The sequence below is a fragment of the Betta splendens genome, chromosome 15, assembly GCF_900634795.4.
Source record: "Betta splendens chromosome 15, fBetSpl5.4, whole genome shotgun sequence".
Lineage (NCBI taxonomy): Eukaryota > Metazoa > Chordata > Actinopteri > Anabantiformes > Osphronemidae > Betta > Betta splendens.
Genome location: NC_040895.2, coordinates 7117254 through 7130393, shown reverse-complemented (window position 1 = coordinate 7130393; position 13140 = coordinate 7117254). Strand labels below are relative to the sequence as shown.

At 49.6% G+C, this 13140-nt stretch overlaps 1 protein-coding gene across 7 annotated transcripts in view; it reads left to right on the top strand.

Annotated features, from left to right (window-relative positions):
- fgfr2 (fibroblast growth factor receptor 2) overlaps positions 1-13140 on the top strand; it is a 30456-nt gene that overhangs the window by 14610 nt on the left and 2706 nt on the right. For 3 of the 7 annotated variants that reach the window (XM_055502426.1, XM_055502429.1, XM_055502428.1), the window contains 11 exons: positions 1810-2000; positions 3084-3228; positions 4694-4894; positions 5486-5624; positions 7300-7421; positions 8241-8351; positions 8436-8626; positions 9125-9247; positions 10237-10307; positions 12176-12313; positions 12690-12795. In XM_055502426.1, the coding sequence (XP_055358401.1) occupies positions 1810-2000; positions 3084-3228; positions 4694-4894; positions 5486-5624; positions 7300-7421; positions 8241-8351; positions 8436-8626; positions 9125-9247; positions 10237-10307; positions 12176-12313; positions 12690-12795 (1538 nt within the window). Of the gene's footprint in view, positions 1-1809; positions 2001-2294; positions 2434-3083; positions 3229-4693; positions 4895-5484; positions 5625-7299; positions 7422-8240; positions 8352-8435; positions 8627-9124; positions 9248-10236; positions 10308-12175; positions 12314-12689; positions 12796-13140 lie in introns of all 7 variants that reach the window. The other 4 variants (XM_029175069.3, XM_029175073.3, XM_041073973.2 and 1 more) reach the window with 3 other exon arrangements.

Below are 13140 nucleotides of genomic sequence, written 5' to 3'. Positions count from 1 at the left end.
AGGGTCACAGTTGGACGTCCAGACACACATGACTAGTAGACACAAATGAGGAGTCAAACTCGACGTCGGCTCTTTCAATCAAGGCTCTGGCACCCAGTGACCACGCTGCGCTTTGTCGGGATCCCCATGCCATCCTGTGCCATGCCGCGCTTCCTGTGCCTCTGCCCCTCCCTGGCCCTTAGGGCCCAGTGTGCCAAACCGCCAGGTCACCTACAGTTCAGCGGTCTCGCATGGGCCACCACGGAATGCCCCCGGTCTGTCTCCTCAACCATCCTTCTGCTTCTCCCCCATCAACACTGGCATTTATTAACGTCTCCATTGATAAATGAAGTCCCACCAAATAAACATCAGCATCTTTTATTTAACAGCCATAACTGCTGGTCTGCTGCTCCTTTATTTCGTGCTGCAGACATCGACAATATGGCAAAAGGTTTTCACATAATTCGGTCTTCATTTATATTCTTTCCCACTTAAGTGCTGTTTTTCTGTGTGTGGGCGATCGACCGTAAAGGAGCTTTTTCTGCACCAGCCCCCCCCACGCACATACTCACACGCCGTGTTCCTACTTTTAATTTAAGTGTGCTCCACCAACTTTCATCTTTTTCGGGTTCCTCCATAATCACGATCCCGAACCACATGCTTGATCTGTCATTTGGTCAGACTTGCCAGCAATGCAGCTCTAAATGGACAGGCTGTAATGAAGGTTAGAGAGGCTTTTTTTATAGAAGCAGCCGCTCTTCAAGGTCTAAGCAGGAGCTCTAACAGTTATTTTTCTTGCCAAGATGTCTCTCTGCACTTGAATTTATTACCACGGCTTTGTTGTTGTAGTAAACGCCGCATCCATCATACCAGATTGTGGTATGTTCAGTAGGTTCTAAGGCGAGAGAGCAGCCGACGAGAGGAGGAGTACTTCAGACTCGATCATCCCTTTCTGCCAGGGAAAGATTAAGAGGGTGAGAAGGCTGGAGAAAGATGGAGAAGAGGGGAAAAAAGAAAGAGAGACAATAAACAAGTTGAGCACTAGGAATGTGCAGGAAGGAGGAGGAAGGTGGTGCGAGGGGAGGGAGGGGAGGGAATCATCTGATATGACAGATTTCAGAGAGATGGAGGAGGAAGATAGGCAGACAGACATATGGAAGGAGTCTCCAGCTCCTAGTTTCTTCACTCTCCATCTGTTGATCCCTTTTCTTCATTGCACTCAAAGGGCTGCTAACTCTTTCTTCTTCTCGTCCGGTCCTCCTTAAAGTCAGCCTCTAGCCTTCGTCACCCAGTCTCACCCCCCCTCCCCCTAATCCGCGCATTCCCACAAGTGAATCCACCTTAAGGCTTTGTTTTGGAACGGCAGAGCAGCGCCTCGGGCAGAGTGATGTCATTGTGTGTGCGTGTGGCGGTGGGTTTCTGCTGTCAGTGTGGGGGCTGGGGGGCTCCTCGGCGCGGCAGCGGAGGCCGGGTGGTGTTTGAAAGAGGGCATTGTTCATCAGGTCCTGCTCTGTTTGGATTCGCTGGCCAAATGTTTGCTTGGAAAAGAATGTGGATAGTTGGAGATGTGGGGGTGCTGTGACGGTATCTCACTTTCCCTCATGGCCACTTTCCCCCTTTTTTTTAACTCACATGCAATAAATCCACTTTGCACTGGACCTCCTCTCTAGTTCTTTATGGCTCCACCACCTCTCTTTGCTTTAAACGTTTCTGAGATAAGAATTATAACTGTCAGGGTTGCTGGGAATGGTACGTCGTCACCGTGTGTGACGTTTTAGCAATGAACGTTGGAAAAACCCAACCGTGACTCCCTGACTCCACCCCCCACAGAGCGGTCGCCCCACCGGCCCATCCTCCAAGCGGGTCTGCCGGCCAACACCACCGTTCGCGTGGGAGAGGACGCCCGCTTCGTCTGCAAGGTGTACAGCGACGCGCAGCCGCACATCCAGTGGCTGAAGCACATCACGCAGAACGGCAGCAGCCACGGCCCAGACGGGCTCCCCTACGTCCGAGTGCTGAAGGTATTTTCCAGCACTTCCTCTTTCGGGCTTTATTTTCTGGCGTGGGAGTAACTCCGCTCTCACGTCTTGGGGTTTTGCCAGTGGTTACAGGTGTTTCATCTCCGTTTCAAAGCCCATGTAAGGAACTAATCATTTCGCTGTATTTCCTCCTCTATGAAGCGATAGGTGGCCATTCCTCTCTTCTCTCTCCTGCAGATCCTCGAACCACAGCTGTAGCTTCTATATTTGCACGTTTGAATTCAACGCATTTGTTTGATTTTTACATGTTTAAGTCTGTGTATGTGTGGATTTCAGCGTTCAGGCATTAACAGCTCCGACGTGGAGATGCTCACCCTCACCAATGTGACCGAGGACGATGCTGGGGAGTATACCTGTAAAGTCTCCAATTATATAGGCGACGTTAGCCAGTCGGGCTGGCTGACTGTCATCCCAGGTAACCCTGAGACCTCACCCGACCACCCTCCCTCCCCCTGGTGTGGTTTCCTGGGATTTGCCCTCCCTGCTGTGGTGGTCTCTTGCTGTTCCTGGGGTTCACAGACCTTGACTGCCCTTAAATTAGACCCTTGTGTTTCAGCTGCAGGGACTGGTGCAGCCATGGAAGCACTGGCGCCCTCTGTATACCTACACACCAAAACTGTGTGGTGTTGCAGGGAGGTGCTCTCCATGTTCTCTGTGTCTGTGCATGTGTCCAGTCCAATGTTGGGATTAGACCGGCCTCTATGAGCTGGTTATGTTGGTGACGGGAACCTTTTGGGGTTTGTTTTTGCTACATGTATTGGTGGCATACTGGGATCTATCTGTGTGTGTATATATAACGTCCTCCTCCCTGCTCTCAACGTCCTTTGCTCTAGATGTGACCTCCATGGTGGATACCAACCAGCTATTCATTCCTCTCTTGGTGTTTTGGGTCTCATTTTCTCCCCCTCTCTCTCTCTCACTTTCTCCCTCTCTCTCTTTCTGTCCTCCCCCATCTTTCTCTGTGACCTCTGCGTTCCCTTCCCCTCTCCACTCTTATCTTTGACCCTCTTCTTCTTCCTCCTCTCCTCTCCTCCGCTTCCGTTTCCTCTTCTTCTCCTCTCTCAGACCGCAGGTGTTAACACCACAGATAAGGAGATAGAGGTTCTCTACTTGCCCAATGTAACATTTGAAGATGCTGGGAACTATACGTGCTTGGCGGGTAATTCTATTGGGATCTCCTTTCACACTGCTTCGTTGACGGTGCTTCCAGGTATGCTGTCTTCCCTTTTCCTCCCCGATTTCTTATTCTTTCTACAATGGTTGGATAATCTGTGAAAGGCCTCTTTTCTCTCTCTCTTCTCCCGACCGAGTCTGAGGCACAACTAGTACAGATAACGTTCATATGAAAAAGAATTCTGTAATTTTGTTGCCATTGGCGAGCTGTTAACAGCTCAGTGCAGATGACAGGGTTGTTGCAGATGACTGCGAGTTGCTGTCTCTAGACTCCTAAAGGAGAAGAGGGTTATCTTGTCCGCAAAGCCCTTTCAGTGCCACACGTATTTAACTTAACAGAAATCCTCCAGCCCTTTCCTGGCTCTGATAACTACTCACTTTGAAGATCCTCATTTCTCCTCGAAATGACGACAAAGCTCGACGCGCCTTCAAGTTGACTTGTTATCAGGGCCAAACCTCTGTGCGGATGACTCATGCTTGTGAATGTTTGTTCTTCTGTGTGTGTTCTAATTTATCAGCGTGTTTTATTTCATTTTCGTCCACTGCTGTATGTCTGCCCTGTAATTACACGTACCAAAGCATCTGGCACATAAATAGTAGCGTCAGTGCATAAGAAAGTGCAGGATACAAATAGAATTTTGCAGCCCTCGATAAACAACCAATACGTTGTAATGAGTTTTGTTTTGTCTGTAAACAACACGATTTGTGATGATAAGCACAGCTGAACCCCATCCGCCGGGGCTGAAGTTTAATATTAGTTTTTCTGGATGGCCTATATCTTCATCGGTGGCGCCATGGAGGCTGTGGCTTCTGTGTGCACTGCAGTTTGTGGACCAGCCAATACAAGGCAGACAGGAGAAAGGTTCCTACATGTGGCTGCACCTCCAGCTGGCTCACAGGCTGTCCGTAGTTACGCTGCTAGCCATGTTTGTGGTCTGGGGGCCAATACATTATGGAACAGTTCGTTTTCTATAGTACACACGCACACACGCACGCACGCACACACACACACACACACACACACACACACACACACGCTCATTTCCTCGACAGGAAGTTCAGGCTGTATGCAATCACAAAGACACGGATCTTCCTTATTCGTGATCCGATGTGAATCACATATTGTTCCTCAGCTCATGGGTGGAGGCGTGTTTGTGCACGCGTGGCTCCAACATTAGCACAAAATCCAGACATGTGCACACCTGCTTGTACTGATGGAGAGAAGATTTAGAATCTGTTTAGACTGCTAAGCCTCGCACAGGCGTGCTGATGCTACAAAATCATTTCTGTTGAGTTCGTCTGTCGATGGTGATTACATTTACACATGAGTCATCCGCAGTGCATCTCTCTCTGTGTTTACCTGTCCGACACCCATGTGTTTCTGTTCAAGAATGAGTGTCTTTCCTATGTGTGTGTGTGTGTGTGTGTGTGTGTATAACTGTGTTCCTCCAACTTCCCTCCCCTGACCTCCATCTCACTGCTCCCCCTTTTATTTTCCTCAGCCCTTGAGAAAACCCCGGAACCCATTCCCCAAGATTACCTGGAGATCGCAATATACTGCGTGGGCGTCTTTCTCATCGCCTGCATGGTGGGCATCGTGGTGGTGTGCCGCATGAGGAACACCGCCAAGAAACCCGACTTCGGGGGCCAGCCGGCCGTCCACAAACTGAGCAAGCAGATCCCTCTGCGCCGCCAGGTAACAGAAAGTAGATAAAGAGTTCTAAAGGCATCTAACACCCCTAGAGGAGAAAATACACACTACACACATGCAGCACAACAACAAATGAAAGACTTATTGTGATGCGGTGTAAAAAAAGACATTTCATTCAGATTCATTTTAAAAATACTTGATTCTTACATTTAATATGAACCATATTTAACTGTGTATGTGTATGATATTTTGTGTGTGTGTGTGAGTGTGAGCCATGCTCACCCTCAAGGGAAAACAAAAGTGATGCTCCAACAAAGCATTGGCTCACATTCTGCAGGGAGACTGATTCCCGTGTCAAGGTAAGGTTAGGATAGAAAGAGGAGAGGTGAACCCTGGGGACAGTGGGGAGGCTGAGCGATTAATGCGCAGTTATCAAAATGACTGCTGTGACCTGAGATGGAGTCCATGTATAGTATTAATCATAGAAATGAAGGATGCATTCAGTCGTGGGCCTTGCTTTACAGAGTGTTGGGTAAATCAGGTAACGACATATTTACACACGATCTCCTCTAACGATGTCTTGGAACTAATGGACGTATGAACCCAAGCTTCGGTGATCAGCCAATCTCCTTTCACGTGTAGGTGTCAGCAGACTCAAGCGCGTCCATGAACTCCAACACGCCGCTGGTGCGCATCACAACGCGGAGGAGCTCAGCACACGATGAGCCCATACCTGAGTACGATCTCCCTGAGGATCCGCGATGGGAGTTTGCCCGAGACAGGTGGGGGGTTTCTTCTCTTTGTTTTTTTGTATTTGAACACATCAGAAACAAATCAAATATAGCAGATTTCTAAAGTTTAGTGCTAACAACTAATTGCAAGTCAAATGTACGTATTCTGCAGGGTCACTCTCTACTTCTGGGCCTAACACATCTGTACCACATCTTTGGCTAACAGGGTAGATTACAGTGAGCGATAACACCAACATTTGCAGCACAATGAACAATCTGTCTGATTGTATGACAGCCGGTAAATGATCTGGTAATAACTATCTAGGTGAAAAGTGGACGGCAGGCAAAATTAGCGGCTCAGATAGAGGCTGCTGATTCATCTGCTGTAGTAAAATGACCTGCGTTTGGCATCACGTTCCCGGCCTCGTCATTGTTGCTGCTGTCACACACACACATGCTTCTGATGAAGGATGAAGCGGTGCTAATTAGTGGTTAGCACTCGCCGCTTTCATCTGCATGTCTGGACCAGGAGTGTTTGCTCAGTTTCATACCAGAGGAATTAGCGCTGCCGAGGTTTCTGTTAGTCACAGTTGCAGCGGCCGGTGATAAGCTTCAGGGTGGATTTAATAGGGCAGCAAGGGTTAGAGGAGTTTTAATACCCACCTGAGGCCGTTCGTTTGGGAAAGGACAGGGAAAATCCCAAAGTATAAACACGCCTGTCTTTTGTAATAGAGGGTTTGGGTTCTAAATGCTGCTATCAGTCACAAAGCTAGTTGTAATGCTACGCTCTCTGAGGATGCAGTGTCAGATTGTTGTAAACAAGGTTTCATTTTAATTGATGAACCAACCAAAAGGCATTGAATTGTTTGGGCTGAATAAATCTGTTTGCCTCTCAGTGCCTAACGCCTGTAGTTTGCATGTAGTTGAAATAACATCGATTATGTGCGGCTGGACGCACAGAATGGTTGCCATTGAGGGCCGTAACCATGTGTGGACAGATAGGGGATTGTGTTACTCCAGCTGGGCGCTGGCCTCAGGCCGTGGGCTTTGCTGCAAGTGCAGTGTTAGTGTTTACATAGGCAGAACTTAGGGGAGGGACCAACACCTGTCAATCAAGTAAAATTGCCAGTCCAAGGCTCAAATAGGAGCTGTGTTTCTGATGGGCATATTTCAGGATATTTCCTTGACTATAGCACTCACTGTATTATGATTTAGAATGGAATAAACTATTACTTTCAACTGGGTTTAGACAAAGGTGCTTGTGTGGCAACACAAAGCCAGCATTTCATCCATTACAGCTGAACTAAGCCCTGTGCAATGACTTGTGTATATCGGAACACGCCAAGGCAAGGTAAACACCTTGGAAACGAGTGCCTCTCCCTGGCTTTATCAGGTGATTATCGCTGCTGCGCCTGCCTTGCTACCTACTGCCCTGGCACGGGCTGCAGTTACCACACCACAAAGCACTGCCATACACACAATATGACTCTGTAACGGAGAGCACAATCGAGGTAGAAAAAAAAAGGTCAGGGTGAAGCCGAGGAACTGGCTCGGCACCAGGTTTCACTCTCAGAATATCTACCCTGTTTACTTGTGCACAGGGAGTGAGTGAGCGAGTGCATACCCCATTCAGATTAGGCTGATGAATATGACTTTGTGTTTCGGCAGCTAATCCACTTCCCGTCTGCGTTTTTCTCCCTTTGTGTTTGCTGTCTGGCGGCTGCAGGTTGACCCTGGGCAAGCCGCTGGGCGAAGGCTGCTTCGGCCAAGTTGTGATGGCAGAGGCCCTGGGCATCGATAAGGACAAACCCAAAGAGGCGGTGACCGTGGCTGTGAAGATGCTGAAAGGTGAGTGGGCCTGTTCCTGCTGCACACTCACAGTGAGTCTTACTCTCTAAAACCCGGCCACTGGGACACGATGGACACTGCTTCATTATGTCTTGTGGTCAACCTGAGTCCACGTTATAGATGATTTATGCTCCACTGAGGGTTCAGGAAAGTGCAAAGGGAGGCTTGGGGCTGTCATTACTATTTGTTATTGGTGGTTGCTGAGTGATGGCTACAGGGAGACGGGTTGGGTAGGTAAGAGTAAGAGGTGGTCACATACCTGACCCCAGAGCAGAAGCTGGCTGGATCTCAGTCAGCACCCAAACAAAGAAGCAAGTCACACTAGCACTGCTGTGATTAATGAAAGGAGCAGGAGGGGGTGGGTTAGTTTGGGGTTGGGGGGGTGCAGTTAGATCAGGTACAGCCGCTACCTACCGCGACCATTTGACTGGCTCTTTAGAACCTACTGGTAAGGTAATGGTGCAGAGGAATGCAGGCAATGCTATTCTGCCCGTCTGGATCCTTCCTCTGGCTCAATAAGTCTCATGAAAAAGGAGCCTTTGCTGCAGATAATGAATCCAGATTGAACGTCTTTAATTCCTCCCGTTCTCGTTCCCTGGCGCTGAAAGGATGCCTCTGTAGTCTGCGTGCGGAGTCCTTCGCTGCGGTAACTTTAGCCCGCATTGTCTTCCACTTAATCAGAAGCACCTTCAAAACAAAGTGTCGTCTGACAGGGCGGCCCCTCAACCTTTTGCAAGTCAAAGGGATAGAGATCGGACAGGACGGGTTTGCGTGTTTTGCTGCCTTTCTTCCTCACTACTGTACTTCATTTGTTCTTAGACGATGCCACTGAGAAAGACCTGTCTGACCTGGTGTCAGAGATGGAAATGATGAAGATGATTGGCAAACACAAGAACATCATCAATCTGTTGGGGGCCTGCACGCAGGATGGTAAGTAAGGAGGGTCGCAGCACATCTCCGTCTCACAGCGTTTGAGTGGAACAACAATGGAACGCGGCCTTTTCTCCGCTGCAGGTCCTCTCTACGTGATCGTGGAGTACGCCTCCAAAGGTAACCTGCGGGAGTACCTCCGCGCTCGCCGGCCGCCCGGCATGGAGTACTCGTACGACATCGCCCGCGTCTCCGACGAGCAGCTCACCTTCAAGGACCTGGTCTCCTGCACTTACCAGGTGGCGCGAGGGATGGAGTACTTGGCGTCGCAGAAGGTGAGAGGAGCCCCGCGCGGCAGTTTGCGCCATGCATAGGACGCTCGCTGTGGGAACATTTTCTCCTAAAAACACTAAGCCCCCCCCTCCTGCCCCGTGCCTGCATTGTTTGTCGCTCCATGACAAAAGCCCCTCTGTGTGGAAGAATGGTGAAGTCTTTGCAACGGGGGTGCAGCCGTGTTGGCAAAATGTAGCCTCAGACACCCTCTGACCGGGGAAATGTGTGTATGTTACACACACTAATGTAGAGGAGCTGGGGTCCATAGGTTGTAGATGATAAAGAATGTGAGGAATCGTAACTTATCCAGACATGTGCACATGCAGACATGAGCTCTGTGATAACCTGCACCAACGAAAATGTGATCAGTGTTTAATGATGGATAATAGAATATGGACTGACTTATTCTTCTCTTCCTCTCACTTTTTCCACTTTTTACCCCCCCCCCTTTCTCCCTCCACCCTTGCCCCCCTCTTCCTTTCTCACTCTTTCCACTCCAGTGTATACACAGGGACCTGGCCGCCAGGAACGTCCTTGTCACGGAGAGCAATGTCATGAAGATCGCTGACTTCGGCCTGGCCAGAGACGTCCATAACATCGACTACTACAAAAAGACGACCAATGTGAGTGCTCAACCTGCTGCACGCAGCGTGAGATTGGCCCACCCGTCTCTCTCCTTTCACCCATTCTCTCCCTTCCCTCATCTTTCTGTTTCACTCGCTCCCTTGGCTGGTGTCTTGGCAGACGCTGCAGGTTCCCATGCAGCCTGTGAATGCAGCGCTTCTGGAGACTCTGCCTTGTTTATCCCTCAGCCTCTTGTTCCTTTGGTTCCACGGACACTTATTCAATTATCTCGAAAGAGACGGAGAGAGAGAGAGAGGGAGAGGGGAGCAGCTTAAATGTAATTGACATCTCCATAGTGGCCCAGTAGTGTTTTTCTTTCCCACTGCACTGCACCGCCCGCACATCCTCATTTAATATGCATGGTTGCCTTTTCATCGCATGCGCAATTATGCTGAGAACAAGCCGACAACAACAGCAATATGCCGTGTTCATGCTAGTGGTGATTAGGACAATGACAGCGGCAACAGTGATGGTGATTTACTTGAACTGTACAAGACAAAGCTGTCATTGTGGTGTCACAGTTTATTTGCTTTAGTCAAATAAGAGTAAAACCCTGCGTTAAATAATCATACGTCTCTGTGGAAAGGTATCGTGGGTCCAGTACGATGTCGAGAATAAAAGCTTCATGATTTATTACCATTTGTTTTTGCACATTTCTGAGTTGTGTTTACTTACTGGAGGCGGTTTGCCTGTATTCCTGCCATTAGGCTTCCACATGTATTGACCGGAGCCGCCTTGTCAGCTGCACTTAGTTTCTCAGTCAGTGTTTTATTGGCTCCTGGAGATAAACTCTCGTCCCTGCCTTCTTTACCGCCTCCGTTGCAGTAAAAATATAAATGCTCCTCCGGGTAATCTTGCTCCTAACCGGTCGCTCCTGTCGTGCCTTATTCCCCAGGCTGCTTTCACATACAAGAGGAGACCTCAGATATGACCGGTTTGTGTGTGTCTGTAGTCTGATCTGTCCTTCCACCTGTGTGTGTGTTCTCAGGGCCGTCTCCCGGTGAAGTGGATGGCTCCAGAGGCCCTGTTTGACCGGGTCTACACGCACCAGAGTGACGTGTAAGTATAAAGCCAAGCGTTTCTGTGTCTCACAACCGCAAATGCCCAACATAGTCAATTAAAACCCACGATTGGTGCAAAAAAAGCTTCTCATCGCATTAAACTAGTGTAGGACAGACAATTGCTGCTATTCTTAAGACCTAATGGAGAGGCCAGCTGGTTCCCTGGTGCCTGCAGTCAGATTCAGGGCTTGTTTTTTTAGGAGCGGTGTTTTGGTGCAGTGCTGGTAAGTGGTGGGGGTGGGGGAGGAGGGGATGGGGGGGTTACGGCCTAGAGGGGGCCAGCACTGGCTGTTCGGTGGCAAAAGTAAGGATTTTACAGTAGACTTGCAGCCAATGCTGTGTTACTAATCTAACTGGCTTCAAAGGCCCCTGGAAGAAACCCGGAGCCCCCCCCCCCCCCGCCGCCTCACCCCTTTCTCCTCCGGCTCAGCTCGGAAGTCTCCCCTTCTTTTGGGCCTCTACACATGTCTGAACGCAACAATGCGGCTGCTTTCCAGTCCGCCCCCCCCCCCCCCTCGCTCCCTCTTCCTTTAACCCCCTGCGATCCCGTCCCGTCTTCACTCTCTCCTCATTCAGAAGCACTCAGAACATGTGGCTCATCGTTTTGGAGCCGCTCCATGATCAAAATACCCCCCCCCCCCCTTTTTCGCCCCATCCTTTTTATTTTGATTCATCTCGTATGTGAATTGCTGACCATCTCTGTCTTTTTTTTTTAGCTCACGAGTACTCATTCTAAAAACAGAACAAAGGCAGCGCGTCCCTCTGCTCTTGGTGTTTGAGTCTTATATGTTCTGACAGTGTTTTTAAGTTTTTGCTCCAGAGACTGGCAGCAGAAAGTGTATGTGGCAATTAAACAAATGCCTTTCATGCTGCGACTGCGTGTGTGAGTCATACACCGGTAGCACTAAACCCCCACTGTCTGTGTTCCTCTGTGTGTGTGCACATAAATAATATGCGTATGTACACATGATGCCCTTCATTTTTCACAGTGCAGCAATCGATACTGAGGACTGTAGGCAGGTGGGGGTGGGGGGGTACACGCATTAAGTGGTTACTGTAGTCCTTCCTAGCAGCTCATTGCTAATTACATTTCATCACTTACTTTTAGTAAATGAATTTTTTTATTTTTTGAGGAGAGGAGAGGTGTTGAGGTACTGGGTGGTGGTCTTACACGGAAGGCGATTCATGCATGACATCAGATTAAATGAATACATGAATTCCAATGAAACCCACCTCAGGAGACTTGCTGGTGAAAGGCTGTATCATGGCCACTGATGGACTCAGTTTTTGGGGGGGGGGTTCTGATTCTCCTTTAAAGCCCACCGTCCTGAGCTCGAATACTGAGAGTGGGCCGGCTGGTTATTGTTAAGTGCCTGGTTCTCCGACATCTACTTTGAAAGGAAACGCGCTCACGGCAGGGTCGGGTTGTTTCTCCTGACCCTGACCCGGGGCGCGGCGCGTTTGTTTGCCTAGTCATCAGTCTCGGTTGCAGGTGGACACGACAGGGGCAGAGTAGCTCCGAGAGGCGAGATGAGCATCTCAACAAGTGTAGCTGGTGTGTAAACAGATGGATGGGCCGATAAACACCCAACCTGCTCGTCCGCTCCTTCCGCTCCGTTCCGTCTAGGGTGCTGTGGTTGGACAACAACACTCTGTCTGATCAGCCAGCTGGGCACCGTTGACTTGGGGACCAGGATGGTTCAAACCACTTGATGGCAGAAAGGCGGCACTGACACCACCGCAGTCACATGGGTTGAGATTATTCCAAACTGGGTTCAACAACACTAACTGGGATTGGACATCATGCAACCATTGAACAGATGCACAGCTGTATTAATGCATATGTGCCCTCTTCTGTCTCTCCAGCTGGTCGTTTGGGGTGCTCATGTGGGAGATCTTTACCTTAGGGGGCTCCCCCTACCCCGGCATCCCTGTTGAGGAGCTCTTCAAGTTGCTCAAAGAGGGCCATCGCATGGACAAGCCCGGCAACTGCACCAACGAGCTGTAAGTCGGACTCCTGATCTCAGCGCCGGTCGAGCTGCTACCACACCAGTTTCCATCAGATCCATGATTCTTAGTGCACTGTCAGGCCTCGGCACAGCTGTGACTGCCCACTATTAGAGTGTCCATTCACAATGAGTCCTCTGGGCTCGCTGGACAATGGCACAGCTGTGCCCTGGTGCCACACTGAGAGGGCTGATGGGGAACAAAGTGGAGAGCAGCGCATGACACGCACACACTTTATAGGGGTCAGAAAAACAAAGGCACTGAGAGCCAGTAAAGGGGATGGTGTCAGTAGGAAACCAGGTAGATCGAGGATGGCGCAGTTTGACTCCACACATTTCTGCGAGCTGATTTTGATTTCCTGTGACCTTCTAAGGTACATGATGATGAAAGACTGCTGGCACGCCATCTCCTCCCAGAGACCCACGTTCAAGCAGCTAGTGGAGGATCTGGATCGCATCCTCACCCTCAGCACCAACGAGGTGAGTCCAGCTCAAATGTTCCTCACAAACACTTTGTCCCACAGAGCTCTTGGACTCAGGGAAGCCAGAGATCAGGCTGCAAGAACCTTAGAATTTCCTGGCAAATGCGACTGTGGTATTTCACAATAAAACAATACGATTCTTACACGCACGTTTCTGAGTCCAAAGCCAGGCATGCGCTTGTCAGTGCACGCAGGGGTCAGGACTGTGCTGAAACCGGGTCTAAATGGTGGCCAGAAAATGTCAGTATGACTCGATGCAGGCCCAAACTTGGCCGCTACGACCCAGTGATGTTGCCCAATCTTCACATCCATGCCTGACTCCCTATAATGGCCTGCGTTTCAT